Source organism: Gymnogyps californianus, chromosome 17 (genome assembly GCF_018139145.2).
Source record: "Gymnogyps californianus isolate 813 chromosome 17, ASM1813914v2, whole genome shotgun sequence".
Lineage (NCBI taxonomy): Eukaryota > Metazoa > Chordata > Aves > Accipitriformes > Cathartidae > Gymnogyps > Gymnogyps californianus.
Window position 1 is genome coordinate 7678439 of NC_059487.1, and position 16062 is coordinate 7694500.

At 38.5% G+C, this 16062-nt stretch overlaps 1 protein-coding gene across 1 annotated transcript in view; it reads right to left on the reverse strand.

The window, feature by feature from the left end:
- Window positions 1-16062, reverse strand: part of PREX1 (phosphatidylinositol-3,4,5-trisphosphate dependent Rac exchange factor 1) — a 170850-nt gene that overhangs the window by 29484 nt on the left and 125304 nt on the right. The window contains exons 15-17 of the mRNA XM_050907593.1: window positions 11103-11175; window positions 9631-9773; window positions 2813-2905 (exon numbers count right to left, since the gene is read on the reverse strand). Coding sequence (XP_050763550.1) covers window positions 2813-2905; window positions 9631-9773; window positions 11103-11175 — 309 coding nt within the window. The remainder of the gene's footprint in view (window positions 1-2812; window positions 2906-9630; window positions 9774-11102; window positions 11176-16062) is intronic.

The following is a 16062-nucleotide window of genomic DNA, read 5'->3' on the forward strand; positions in this document are numbered from 1 at the left end:
ATGACCTCTTTATATTCCCAACTTATTGCTTGTGCATACAGGACACCTATCTGCACACATAATCGCAGCAAATCCACGAATGTATGAGGTACAAAGTCGCATATTAAATCCTACAAACTAGCAACTTTCAAATAAAAATCTGCTAGTCTACTGGGATATAACCAACCAGGCTAAGGAAGATTAGAGAGCATGTCTCTGTGATTAAAGACCCTACAGTGTCACAGAGCTTCTGAATAACGGATGCTCCTTATGACAGCTCAATGCAGTTGTCTGGATCCGGGCCACTGTTTTTTCCCAAATGCCAGCAGCTTGCTATTTGCTATTCATGTACACAGCCATTAGCCAAACAGCTGCTTGCTGAACACACTCTGTTCAAACACTAGACATCTGCTTGTCAGTTGGCTGTTCAGAGTAAGACAGCAACCACACCTCCCAAACGGATAATTTTTTTCACTGTTGCTTCCTTCTGATGGAGTATCATTCATAAACCAGCTCCACTATTAAAACCTGTGGGAGTAAGCCCAGCTACAATTAACCTGCAAGTGAGCTGGCTTAGAAAGGAAGACAAGGTACAAACTGAGGAGACATTGACTTTCTGAACGTCTTTCTGAAGACACATGAACTTGGGACAGGCATGGGATGTGCCACAGTCCACATCAACCAACCACTGCTATATGATTTTTTGTGACCCTCCATCTAGATGAGCTGAGCAAGTGCTAATAGTCACAGGCAGCTGCTGCCAGGAGCACGGGGGGACAATTCCCACAGGTAAGAGCCCTGGGCTGAGCGCTGCTCATCATTCAGGATCAGGAGAGAAAGCGCATGAGTAGTGCCCACTACGGCACTATTCTATCTAAGGGCCAAAACTGAGAAGCTGAACACACACGTCAGGTGAAGAGTTCCCAAACTGCAGTTCAAGTACCCTATCAGCAAAGGAATTTGATGTTCCAGCAATTCTTTTCTTAACAACTTTTAAACACAGTTTGGGGACTGCTTCTGGCATAGGCAAATCTAACAGCTCACAAAACAGTTTCTAAAAAAATCTTGTGAAGAAAAAAGACGCTAATAATAGAAAGAACAATGCTTGGCAACTCTGATGTTGAATAAAAACCCCGAAGACCTTTGTTGCACATGCATGAAGTTCAATGCTGTGTGCCGCCACAACCTGTGCATGACAATTTTGTTCCAGGTATACCAGGAAAAAGAGATCACAATCCCAAACTCAAACAGAATGTGTTAATCTTGAATAAATCCATGCAAGTAATAGATTTGTTCCCACTTAATTGGTGAACCTGGAATCTTATTCTGGCCTGAAGTCTGAAGTCCTAATGAATGCAATGCACTGTGATGGGCACTGTGAAGCAAAGCTGCGTGTCTTAATTTTTGTCCCTAAAGAGTGTGACAGCTGGCACAGGGTCTCTAAATGGCCTACAGCTGCTGAGCCACACAGAACTCATAAACACATACACATATACATGCTGGATATCTTTCTAGTATCACAAAACAATTAAAAAAGCCCAAGAAGGTAATGAAATGCATTACTGCTGGACCTCGGGTCTTTCCAGAATGAGCTGACAGCCCTCTGGGTTCAGAGAGATGCAGATTTAATTCTTTTCTGGAGCAATATTTTAAGATGAAGTTGAAAAGATGGGGTCATGGTCAGAGATAGTTTGTCTTGGAAGATCAAGAAAAAGATTCTTTAGAAAATTGTGTGCTTCTGTTGTCTTAAAACACAACAGATTTGCAGGATATTCCACAGGCATCCAGCCAAAGAAAGGGCAGAAGGATTATCTGGCAGGCAATGGTTCACAGCAGAGGTTTAGATTAATAAAATTTTTGGCCAACCTATGTTGATTTTGAGCATGAGGTAGGGCATAGGATTGGTTTCTTTGGTGACCATAAACAAACGAGAATCAGGAATACTGAAATAATTTTATTCTAATATTAAACTTCAGTTCAAAATTCCTTCCCATTTGACGTTCTCAACTTGCTAAAATCAGTCTGTCCACTTCAGCTGTTTGCATTGGGCTAGTCATCCAGGAGTTACCTGTAGCCTAAAGCAGTGATCAATGAACAAATATGGACATTAAAAAATTCTGTAATGGTTGTCCTGGACTTTTAATTAGAAGTACTGTCTGTGTGCCACCACAATTTACTGTGAAACCCTGGACAAGTCATCTAGTCCTCTCTTATCTTCATAGGTGCTAAAAGGCACCTCTGTCTCTGCCTTATTTTGGTAAATGGAGGATCACATTGTGTTATCCACTCAAGGGTTTTGTACGGATAAACAAATGATTATGAAATTCTCAGATCCTATGACATTTGGGCCATCTATGTGCCTCAAAGAAACAAAGCAAATATATTCTGTAGAGCTCTTAAAAAATACCAGGGAGAGAAATGAGTGCATGATTTGTGCATGATTTTTAAGGAAAAAATACAAGTCTAAAAATACAGCTGTCACTCAAATAAACCTGTTTCTCATTGAACATCTTTGCTATCCCAAAACAGTGTTACTTTCCCTCCCTCCTCACATCTAAGTTGCTAACAAATCTGAGGTACGCTATCATCACACAGAGATACTGCTGTTGTCCTATCACTTATCAAAAATATTCAGCAAGTCACCCAAAGATGCCAAAACACTTAGCAATTTACAGAAACAGTTTATTACCACAGGAATTGTAGAAGATACCCAATTTTCTATTAGCTGTCTTTAAAATGAAACAGACTTTAAAAGGATGGGTTTGTACCTTTTCAAAGCATTGAAATATTCTTAGGTACCAAGACCAAAATATTTACGAATGTCAGGTCTTACCTCTGCAGAAGACCCTCGTCGAACTGACTTCACCACAATCGCTTTGTTCTTTTCTTCTATGTCAAATCCATAGTCATCCTCTTCTGGTAAAATCTTAAAAAGAGCACAAGGTAATGCTTCATAAATATGGAGTTAGCTGAAAAGCTGAAGGACGGAGATGAGAAATCGGACTTTTCATTGCAAGCCACGATTAACATAGATTTGTATATCTTAAGGCTGAAAGGGACTACTAGGTCATTTGGTCTGATCTCCTGCATTACATAAGTCATAAAATTTAGTCTAATTTCTGCACTGAGCCCTTACTATACGAAAGCAGAATTTCCAGAGAGTTATCCAGTTATGATCTGCAGTCTTTAAGTGAAGAATCTATTCCCACCCTTGAGAGTTTGTTCCAATGGTCAATCAACTCTTCTATTAGGAACTGCATTTGATTTTAACTTCTAGCCCTTCGTTCTTCCTTAGATCTTTCATTTTTAGATTACAGAATTCATCAATATTCAGTATTTTCCATTGGTCAATGTACTTACAGATCAAAGTGTAGTCATTTATTTATTTTTTAAAATACATCCCACATACCCAATAATGAACAATCTATGAGTCCTTCTTAGCTATCAGTTTCAGATAAATTGGGGATATCAGGCCTATTTGTTATAGATAATACTACACACTACATAAATCCACATTATAACAGTTGGTCTGCTGACTAAAATTCTGGATGACAAAGGAGAGAACAACTTCTGACATCTATAGGTCCTTTCTCTAGAGAACAGGCACATAAGCTTTGTGTTAGGGAAAAAATACAAGACATGTCATGTGCTCAGTTTGCACCTTTTATGGTTGACAGAAGACTTGGTAGTTCTTGCTATTGAGAATCTGCTGCTTCTTATTTGCACTGAGGTCACACAGACCTGCCTTATAAATATTTTTTAAAATCGTATCAATCACGGCAAATATATGTTTCACTCATCCTTTTCTAGTGGTTTATTAAGAATGAAAAAAAAAGCTTAACAACTCACTTCCCATTTTAAAAAAATAAAGCAAGCCTGGCCACTGGTAAATGGACAAATGGAAATTCTACCAGATAAACATCTTGCATTTGAGCAAACAGTACACATTTAAGAATCATCTGATAAATTAGAACTGAGTTAAAAGGAAAAACAAAGCTATCTATAATCTAGCATGCCACTGGGGAAAAAAATTACTGAGAATTATTTCCTTGATTCTGATGATTCCTGCACTATTTTAAAATACTGTCCTTTTCCTATTGAAGTCAATGCCACCAGCTTATAAGCTTTGTCCTTTTACAGGAATTCATCTTAGAAAAAAGTTAAAGAAATAGAATCATCCTTTCCTGCAGGAGCCATACAGCCATGTTAAAATAATGCATGACATAATATATCTCTGCAGGGAAAAAATCCTCATCACATGACGTTCAGATTAAATGATGGACAGGAAACTAAAAAGACTGAAAGGTAAGTTTGCCATTCTTAGATATTTCCAACAAAATATTTTCAGAAGCAATGCTATTTATGCATGTTTAATAAAACGACAGCTTAGAAAATTGGGTATATCACTGGTTAGATTTTAGTTAGTGTTGCAAGTGTAATAAGTTTCAGCCCAACACAATCTGTACTTTTACCACTTCGTATTTGGGATTAAATAGAAAATTTCTAGGATAGCTCTCCCCTCCAATTCTCATTTTGCATTTGAAGGGACTGTTCAGTTTCTTTTGCTGGATTTTGAAAGCATATGTGAAAAAGATATTTAAAAATTTGGAGGCTTTGATTTGCCAAACTTAAGAAGCCAGCAGCTACACAAAATTATGTGATCTCTTGGGTGCAGCTACCATTACTATGCATGAAGATCTTTTATATGCTATCATTTTTAATATGATACCTTTCTCTGTTCATTAGTACTGCAAAAATGTATTGTTTGAAAGCAAAGAACCAAAATCCTTTTAAGAAACCCCAAGTGCATCAACATTAGGAACTTTATCACCATGCTGTAAAGAAAGAAATCTCACATTCTGTATACTGATGCTCCTGTACCGGGGACATTCTCTTATGAAAAGGTGGACTATGGATAATATTCAATATGCAATACTTGGAGAAGGCTATGATTCATTCTTTATTATAAAGTAGTAATACCTTGCAATTCCACAGCTGAACACCATTCATCCCTAAGGAGTCCAAAGCAATTAACTAACATGCCATCTACAAGAATTATTTCTGTGGCCCTGAAATCCAATCAGTTTTTTGAAAGTAAGGCAGCAGCTGTTTAATCTTGAAAGACAACCATGTTAAAAAGTGAGACCATAGAAGAAATAAGCATGTTTAATCAAAACCAGAGGGCAAATGTAGTCGGAACATATTCAAAGAGAATTGGGGGGGGGAGACGAAAAGCTATGCAAAGAATGGTCTATTACACCTGTATCATGGAGAAGCAGGAACTCTCAGCCTAAACTCTTGGGGACATCAGCAGCAGAAGAGGCAGCATCAGCAGACCAACCACCATTTCCTAAACTAGGGTCCAGGATACACATCCTTCTCTCACAGCCTTCCCTACAGCTCTCCAGCATAAACTCTTCTCTGTTGGACACACTTGAACAGTCTGACTTGGTTAAGAATTTCTTAAGGAGCTATGACTTATCAGATAATGCCAAGTCTGAATGCTTCACAGAACTGATGAGGTTTCTGTGGCCCTCAGCAGCATTCATTTGAAGAGAGCTATTTTCCTGCCACTTCACCTCCCAGGTTGTTCCAGTCTCCCCAGCCTTTCAAAGGTCCATAGCTCTGGGGCACTAAAACAAAATTTGAAAAGACAAAATTTCTTTCCAATGAGAAGCTCCAAAATCTAAGTCACCCCTACTGCTATTATCTTTAAAGGTATGTTTTGCCACATTAACAAAATAGGCTTAATACATACAAAATGACTCAAAGTTTCTTCTGGTTTACGAGCTTTGAAATTGAGCACTGAAATGGAACTGTTCATTCTGAACAGTGAAAGATTTACAGCCTAAAGGATGTTTTTCACTTCAGAGTTCACTGTAATTTTTAGCATCTGAATCCACTCAAAGCCCTTATCTGGCCACATACACCTGGATGATGGATGCCTCTTGTTACTGACTTGCCAGCCTGTCTCCTTGGAAGATCAGAAATCCCTAGAGGATGGGCTCTTATTAGTCGCTCTCTTCCCAGGGGTGTTTTAAATCAATGATTTGAATTCTCAAGCTACAATAGCCTGTGGTACGCTAGTACAGTGAAGAACAAAGGGAAATCTCTTTTTTGCTCTCTGCTGAAATTTTGCAGTTAGGTCATTTTATATTAGCACAACACACAAAAATAATCCTCTTGGAATGATTAAAGATGGAAGAGATTTTTATTAAGGACCAAGTATGGCTTTATTTGAGTAATACAAATTATTATTATTATTTATTCATTATTAGAATAGGAGAAATGCGTTCTACACTTTTATAAGAATTTTAAGGTGAATGCTATGTTTATTGGATTAGCTGGTTTAAAATGGAAAAGACATGAACTCAAATGATAATACTAGCTATTATCGAAAAACTTGGTATCTGAAGTGCTGAACTATCAGGACACTTTCATTTTCAAAGCTGATTCTAGATGTAACAGCAGTAGAAGCCCTATGGATAGATGAGATTTAGCATCCTAATTTTCAGATGGTAAACTGAGGCATAGAGTGACTTAAGGTCTTGCCTAGGCCACACAGTGAGTTCATGTGAGAAGTTAAATTAAAACCCAGGTAGCCCTGACTTCTGTGCTCAAACCATTGGCTTTCATCGAATATGCTACAGTACTCAGGCCCCTGCATGAGTTGAATTCCAGGACATGCCACAGCCCTGGCTGTGAACTGCAGTGGGACATGGCAACTACACTCTTCTGCAACTACTGCAACACACTACTGAGAACAAGAAATACGGGATACCCTGGAGGAATGTTGGAGATATCACAGGTCTGGAAAGTTGATGAGGTTTAGACTTACAGTCCAGATCTCCAATCCAGCACGACAGTTTTGAGAATGCTACATAAAATGTACACAGGCATCACCCTTAGAAATCACTGGAAATGCTTTTCTTTTGAGATCAGATAAGTGATACACTAGAGTCTTCTGGGGACTCTAGCATTGTGTGTGCATTAAACCTCTTAGGCAACTTTGATGGAGGCCCACCTCTATAGGCAACTATCCTTGTCTGATATTCAGCTCTAAGCTACGGGCTTTAATTTGTGTTGTGGTTGGCTTGGGCTAACAAGTAGAGGTGCTGATCACAAGTTAACAGCACACCGCAGTAACCAAGTCACAATGCTTGGAGTCAATCCAACATCCAAATTCTCTTCAACTATGCAAAGAATGTTGTATATTTTTTCAGTTTGTCAAGATTTATGTCCTTCAATGAGAAACAATTGCACAAATAAATGAGTATTAAATTTGGTTTGAAGTGCATTTTTTCAGACTGAAAGCACTTTCTTCCTTGGCATTTCTAAGGATCTATTTGCCAAAGTTTCTGTTGTTTTCTGTTTTCAAGGGTAAGCTCTACTGTGACAGAGCAAACTTAGATGAAGGGGGTGCGGGAAGCTGTCCATTAAACAGCTAGGATTTCATGGCAGTAGAAAAGCATGTTTCAAAAGCCAGTGCTGAGGAAATTCCATTAAACTTCCTATGGTGGGATTGGAGGATGGGAAGAATCAATGCCCTATCGTGAGTGTAAAGAGGCAAGTAGTGATGTTCCACAGACAGCAAAGCCTCAGGATTCCAGCTGCTTATAATTGCTAAACACAGAATAAAATAGAAGTCAGGCACATTTTTTTTTGTGGATAGGTGTAATGCATTTACTGTACTGCTATTTGTGGGGTCTTCTTCACAAACATTCAGGGGACTGCTAATTTATTTGTGAAAATGAGGGCAACTCATAACTTTAGCATGACTACCACTCATTTGACAAAAATCTGTGCCCTCTAAGTAGGAGATTTCTTACTCAGCATGTGCTGTTCATTTCAGATTTTTTACTTTTTGAGATGGGACTGTATTTTGACAGAGGCTGACTTATGCACTTCAGAACTACAATAATACTAATATTAAAGTTATTCCTCTTGTAAATATTTCAGTTACCAAATTATGGAGTGACTGGAAGGATCAATTAGGGATTACGATTAATCACTAGCAAATAGCCCATGTGCAAGGTTTGCTTGTTTGTTCTGTCTCTTTAGTGAATACTAATAAATGATTATTACATTAACAGAAAACAGAATCAAAGAACTTTAAACCCCTCATTTCACAGCTAACATATTACTGTTGAGTTTTGGCATTTTAACAGAGGTGCCTTGAACTGACAGAAAAAAGTGGAAGAGACATAGTAGTCAATCTGTTTCCTCAAACTGTCTTGTCTGGATAAGGTGGAAAATTAAAAACACCTGAACAATGGCAGTTCCCACCAACTTACATGAAACTGATCTCTGAGTGCTTTGCAAATCACAATTAAAAAAACCCACAAAGTGTATGACCTTTTAACTGCTTCCCTTTATCCAACAACTCTCCATGAGGATAATCACATTAACCTGACACTCCAGTCCGTGGCACTGGCTGCATAGAGGAATAATTTTGAGGGACCATGGTGTTTTAAATATTATTTCTGGCCACTGAGACAAACACAGATTGGTCTCCTGGGAGACAAGACAACAGTGAGACAGTGAAGTTTGTGTGAACCACAGGAAAAAATTTCCCATATAATGGACCTCTGGATCTTTTCCAGCAATTCTGCTTTTGTAGTTTCTGACCCAAGTTTTTATCCTGCTCCTGCATTCTGCCAGTGTTCAGAGGGAGAAAAAGATGGGCCTGGAGCCACGGGCAGTAAACAAGGATCTCAGAACAAAGAGTTTGCACCAATCCGACTACCAAGTCCAAACAGTGTTAGAATAATCCCAGTGCAGTAAGGACCGTGATGGCATTTAGTGAGGCGGGAATCTGGAGATAACAGTAATGTTGCAAAAGCATGAACATAAAGTGTTTTTTGGAAAATGGTTTCCATAAACAAAGTAAAGTTGATACTTGATCCAGTAATGCAGGGCATACTCATATCACTTAGACAATGATGTCCTGAAATATCTGTGTTGTTCTCAGTCTTTTAACTTGCATCCGAATCTACCTGACATATAAGGGTGTTTAAACTGTGTTTAAACTTAAACTGTGTTTAAACTTGATGGCAGACCTCTCCCAAGATAGTAGTGCCCATTACTTTCTCCTCCACCACACCAACACTGTGGTGCCTGCTCAGTGAACTCAAGAAACGTATGGTGCCTGCTAAGACAACATCTCCAGCTCCCAGCTCACTTCCAGACTCTCTCAAGGGCTTCATGGGAATAGAAAGGGGTTGGGCTGTGAACTGGATGAAACACTCATATCTCTGAGTCTCTTCTTTTCTTGAGATCTATCAGAAATAGGCAGGAATTTACATGCATTTGCACATACATGTGTGTGTGTGAGCTGTAAATCCAAAGCTCCCAAGTAGTGCAGTAGGATGGTCACATGCTAGAGAAGGGAGCCTGCAACTTACAGATTTCCCTTGCTACTAGAATAAGCTACGTAGTCTGCCCAGCTAGAAAAGTCAGAGCTACAGAAGTTGGAGCTCCACAGCAAAGTAGCTCAAGAATTAGTAATTATGCAGTGAAGAAAAATCTAGCTACAGGTGCAATTCCCCATTTTAATTCTACTCTATCATAATTTTCCTTCTCATTCTCCTGTAGTATAAAACAATACCAGTTTCACAGGAACGTCAAGGTTTACGTTAACATATTTCTTACCAGAATACTCTTTCCCAGGATGTTTTCCACAAGCTTGAAGTCATTACGTAACTGTTTGCTCTTGGAACTGGTGCCTTCCATCTCCTCATCAGCATAAAAGCGGAAATATAAGGATTCATCCTTAAATTCACTTTTCTCCAGGACTGGAAACAATATATATGAAATACATACATGCATTTACACAGAGAAAGAGAGAAACAAAAAAGAAAGTTAAAGGAAATCCTAAATATTTCCCCAGTCTTTACAGAACAAAGATCAGATGCATCCCTATCAGTCAGCTATTCAGCTCTATATTTTTCAGCTACTACTGTATTTTATATATACAGTACACTTTTCATCACAGTGCATAGTAGCTCATGATATGATATTTGACCTCCCTGGCATGTAGAATGCATAAAAAATGCGAAAGATCCTCTTGGAAGAAAGATGCTACTCAAAACCTTATGCTCCTTTCCCATGTCAAAATGAATATGGTAAAACAATAAAAGGAGCAAAGAGAGGTAAAATGACTGTTTAAAGCTAAGTGAGATGGCTAAATAGACTAAGGGTTTTCAACCTGAAAAGGAATTGAGATGGAAATGAGATCTATAAAATTCTGGAAGGCGTGAAAAAGTTCTTTACCATGTTTTCAAATACGAGACCTGGGGGCTTCAAAAAAAAAGCAGCAAGTGACAATTTCAAAACCTGAGGAACAACTTCTTCATTCAACATGTACTTATGCAAAGGAACTCCTTGCCAAAGGATGCTACGAATGCCAAAAGTTTACATGGGCTCAAAACAGATCAAAGTCTTTGAAGAAAAACAATTATTCTTACATTTTTATCAAGTACTACGCAAATTCTCTGTTAGATATTTACAATAATCTGCTCTCAAAAACACTATTCAAAATATGGAGAGCAAATGTTTTTTATGACTAAAACTGGATGTTTCATTGGACAAACTATGTCTTAGGACTTTGCATATGCTATTTGATACGGATACAGATGTGGTTTGTTTACTTCCCCAGTTTAGCAGCAGCATCACTGAGGGTGGATGATGTCGAACTTGGCAATTTGGCACTTCAGATTTGGAAGCTTCAGAGATTCAGCACTGAGCATTGTGCTTGTTGTCCAAGTGGCAAGAACTAGGCAATTCTACTTTGTACCTGACATTTCTTGGTGATATTTCAGGACAGTACTTGGCTTGTGCATTGGTTTGATGGCTCTGAAAGAGATGCAGTGAAAAAACATGCCCCTTCTAGCTTGTCTAATCACTTCAGGGCTCATCATAACTATTAGCAAGGGGATTCACCTGGGAAGGTACTAGGCTTAGACATTTTGTGTAAGCTTGAAGACTGCTTTTTAGATGCCTGCAATTTTATACATGTCAGCATGTATGGCACAGCCTATAGAAAAGGGAATTTCAGAGTCAGCTAATCTGACTGAAGCAAGAGCTCCTTTAATTGGCTGTGGGAAGTAATATTGATGCACTACCATGATGCATGAAGCCGTTATTGCAGAGTCCAACACCCAGTGCGACAGCTTCCTCCCGAGTCTGACAGTCTCCCTAGAAACAAGAGGATAAATATTACATCTCAGACGACTTCCTAAACTAAATTATTCCCCTTTCCCACTGCATAGCTCGTGGCTCTGAAACTAGCAGGATGCTCTTTGTAGGGAACAATAGCAAGAAATTAAAACAGCTACCCCATTGCCCAAATCGCATTCATTCCTGTATATAGCATCTCTTGCCTCCTACAGGAACTAGGAGGACAAAGACCAGGAGTTGTTTAACCCACAAAGGGACATAATATCATCTCAATGTAAAGGCATTTTATTTGCAATCATAGTGTCGGACTTTAGGACCCATTAGCCACAGACAATAAAACTCATTCTTAGAGAGAGAAGTTGAGAGATCTTATCTATATTCAACCACAGGGAGAAAAACCTGGGTAAACCCAGAGTATGTGAACTCCAAAGGTCAGACTGGTTAAAACTGCAGTGGTATTCTTTTCTTACACAGCAGACCTACAAACAAAGGCTTCAGTTTCTTACTACCTGAAGCCTTGAGTGTAATATTTCAACAAGGTACCAAAGGCGACTTGCAAATTTACAAATTTACCTGAAATGGCAGCATTAAGTTTTGCATCTACAATTCAGTTAAACACAAGAAATGCCTAGTTTTCTCTACTTATCTGCTAATTTGCAGCCACAAGTGAAGACTTTACAAACATACTGGTTGTACTTTTTAGGCAGACATATAAATTCTAAATAGTGCTGGTAAAAATCAGAGCAGGCACTACTGGTCTGAACCAGATGAAAAACATGGTTAACACTGGTCATTTGATGCAAGATTACCTGCTTCCCAGTCCCCAAACGGGCACAAGAGAACCTGGGATCTGCTGTCTCACTAAGAGCAGTTGGTCAGCTCATTCCAGCAGCTAGGGGACCTGCTGCTTTGGAAGAGGAGCAATTTCAGTGTATTACTTTCAGTCCTACTAAATTAGAAGCTGTACCTTACACAAGTATTATGCCTTCTTTTTTCCTCTCCATCTGGAAAACTAAATATCCTGAAGTTCTAGCAGCAACTGCAGAGTAGCGTACTGACTTTGTTTTAAGCACACCAGCTTGCAGACCAAGAGCCCTCTGATCTTGTCAGCAGAAAGTCAGTCCTACTTCAAGTCCTACTAAGGAGAGAAGTAGCTATTTGCCAGGCAAATACTGGCAAAGAACATCGCTATGGTGTAAAGATACTATTTAAATACAGGATAGAACAGGAACAGCTCTTGCCAATCAGCAGCACTACTGGCTCTTGTTGAAGAGACTTTCTGAGAGCAAAAAAAAAAGGCATGACATTTACAAATTAAGAACTAAATACTGTTGTCTTGGTAGGAAAAAGACCAAGACAGTTCTGGAGGAACTGCATGATTATGTAATCACACAAGGAAAGCCAAGAAAAGGGCTTTAATAAACCTGAAGTTTAACTTTTACTATAAACTAATTTCAAGTCTTCATAAGTCTTTCCTCATTTTCAACATCCTGTCATGTGACGATTCTCAACACTCACTTTGTATTACTTTATGGGATAAATGAGCAGTTTATTTTACAGAGGCTGGGACTTAAAAACCAAATTTATTCTTTCAACTGTAAATAAACTGCAGAAGAAATGCCTTCTAATGTTACTCTCTTAACCTTTAGGAATCTACTTTTGTTTTAGGCAACAAAATCTTTGTGTAGGAAGGCTCTAAACCAGACTTGGCTACTCCTGATGATGTTAACTTGACCTCAAAACATTCCCCTAGCAAAACAGCATTCTCTAATTATAAAATATAACTTAAAACAGATCATTTCAGCTCACCTGTAAGCATTTCTACATGTTATGTAGCAATTTGTCCAAATACAACGAAAGCACTTACAATCAACAATCTTGACAGAACATCTCTCATAACTTTTTTGTACAGAAATTGGATGTGGAACTAGATACACTAGTTTTGACAAGATAATTTAGGTTTATTGAAATACAGTCACTGAATTTGAGTCAGCAGAATTATAGAAACAGTTTACAGTCAGTACCATAGTGAAGAATTATGTCCAGAGCACACTATTATTATTACTATTACTACTGCCACCATTACTATTACTATTATTATTGTCTAGTTCTGGTAATGATATGATGTCTAAAGCCCTAATCATGGTCCATGGCTGATTGTTTTGAGATGCATAAGCCCAGCAATTAAGGTGGCTCTGACCTAGATTGTTTACCACCCACATGTAGGAGAAAAGAAGGCAGATGAACACAGGTAAGTTAAGAACAGCAACCAAACCACTTTTAAATATTTTGTTGATATTGTGGAAAATGAGAGTTTTAAGATTATGAAGTGCTCCTTCCAAGTGGGAAGGAAGCCTAAGGCAATGCAATGCACAGAGGTGCAATATATACTGCAATAGAAAGAAGGAATGGATGGATGGATGGATAGAGATAAGAGACCCACTGGAGCAGAAGACCTAAACAATCCTACCAGCAGGTTTCTACTTTGCCTTTGTCCCTTTGCTTCCATTCTACCTTTCATAAAATTGCCATTTGAAGTTTCTTAGACTTAGGACTGGGGATTCAACTGATGAGGTTTTATCACAGATCATTTCTGGAGGTCTGGATATAAAACTTCAGCCAGATGACAAGAGTACTGTTTTTGTGGCAGTGCAGTCTTTTAGTGCACCCTCAGTAGCACCTAAGATTCTGTGAAGTACAAGAGCTCTAACATTTATGAGGTCTGTGTTCCTCTTTGTTCTCAGCCTATTGGCAGTAGAAGAAAGATTAGGTTGTAAAATGAAGCTGAGAGGGTCCAGAATCAATGAAAGAATGGGCCCCTTCCCTTCAAGGATTACCTCTAAATATATGTAGGGACCATAATATAATTCACAGACACTTTCAGTCTAAATCCATGGATATGGATCAGATATTTCTCCTTTCAGGCTCTGACTGCTGAAACCATTTCTCTGTTACACACAAAGGGTCACTAAAGTAATAACTACAGAGAACTCTTAATAGAGCATTATGTTTTCCAGGATTTGACTTTGTGCCTCTAGAAGAGGCATAAACACTTCCATCTCCAATCAGCACTTATGCTCATATGTGCTTCTCTCCACCATCATACTTAATGCTTTATTTTAGTGTCTCATGCACAATTTGCCTAAGACATACTATGGGGATAACTGCAATAGGATCCAGCTATTGTGAAGAGCTATAAACAATAAAAAGACATCAAGCAAATTCAGCATTATATCTCCAAGTCATTAGGAAATCCCTTGACCATCCTCTCTCACATGCAAAAACTCCCTTGTAGTGAATAATCTGTGCCACCATATCACAGGGCACTTATTAATAAACTTGATAGTGAGAGATGCTCAGCTCCTGCAGAACCCTGACGTCTACAGAGCCACAAATGCATTGCACATCTAATAATAGAGCTCTTACTGCCTATCCAGTCCCAGACTCTGAGTGCATGCAATACATAGGGGATAATAACATACATCCCATTTGAATACAACTGTTCAAATGTACACAAGATTAAGCCTCATTGAGGACCCAACTTATCTCGTCAGAAGTATAACAGCCAACAATTTCCAGGTAGGAGGATCAGGGTATGAAATACAATTGACACCATTTCTTTGATTATAAAAAAAGTTCTTACTCTTTTGCTCTGTTCAGTCTTATACGTATTTGTAAAGGTCAAGGAAATGAAAAACAGTTTTCTCATTAGGGAGGGCTCCCACTGGCATTTATAGTCTAAATTGCAAACAGAAATGAGAGAGACTATCCTTCAAGACAGTCATCCCTATGTCAATAAATCTAACAGACAATAGTCCTCACTTTTTTTGTGCACCATTTCTAAACTAAAATCATGATGCAAATTGATTGTCAGAAACAGAAGTAAATATATCCCAGCATTTTTATGTAACAGGTAGTTATCAGATCAGATACCATCACCAAGATTTCCAAGAAGAGATGCCGAAAGTTAAACTGAAATGTAGATATTTGAGCAGTTAAATAAATGCACTACTCTGCAAAAAGCTGAGTATTCATTAGCTCCCACTAAAATCTGTTGTTAGTTAATATGGCCGAAGTATGAATGGTTGCTAGAAAATAGTTCAATCTAGTATGAAAACTCCAAGCAAACCCCCATGAAAATTACTGTTTGTAAGGATCTACAAGCAAAGACTGATTTAGCCACATAGACAGGAATTCATCTAAGTCATAGATAGTGATGTAAATGTTTAACAATGTTCCCCTTTAACGGAGTACAGAAGAAATTCCCCTCATCTTTGCATCTGTATACATGTATGTATGCACACATCTACACAATATAAATTACAGAGTCTTCTATATCTCCATATCTGGCTTTAGTACATTCTGGTTGAATCTTAATGTAAAGTTCAGTAAACAGGAGAACTAACAGCCACACTAACCTACCAGAATGAAGAAAAATGGGGAAGGAAATGAGCTACCTTTTCCAGACCAAGAGCTGATGTTTTACTTCGCTATCTGAGACTTTCTGTTGCCTACAGCTCTATGATTAACTATTGTGTTGGCCAGATTAGCCTGATTACATCTCTCTTCTTTGGCCAAAGCAGACTTTTTTCCCCGCCTCAGCTTTCCATGAAGAATACCCAGTTAAATCACATGTAACTGCTATGACAGCCTCAATACTAATATCCTTGCTCTCCTCTATGCTCTTAACAGGAAAACAATTGACTACTCCGTTCTCATTCAGTTATTTGGCACAGAACAACCTTAAATCATATCAATCTTATTAATGTAGGAGGATGTCAAATGCAATTGCAGGAAACATTTCTGAAGGACAACATTCCTGGTTGTCAGAGGCCTGATTCTCATTCAAACCAGCCTCCCTTTATGTCACTTTGGCAGTATAGGACTTGGTATGATTGTGAATCA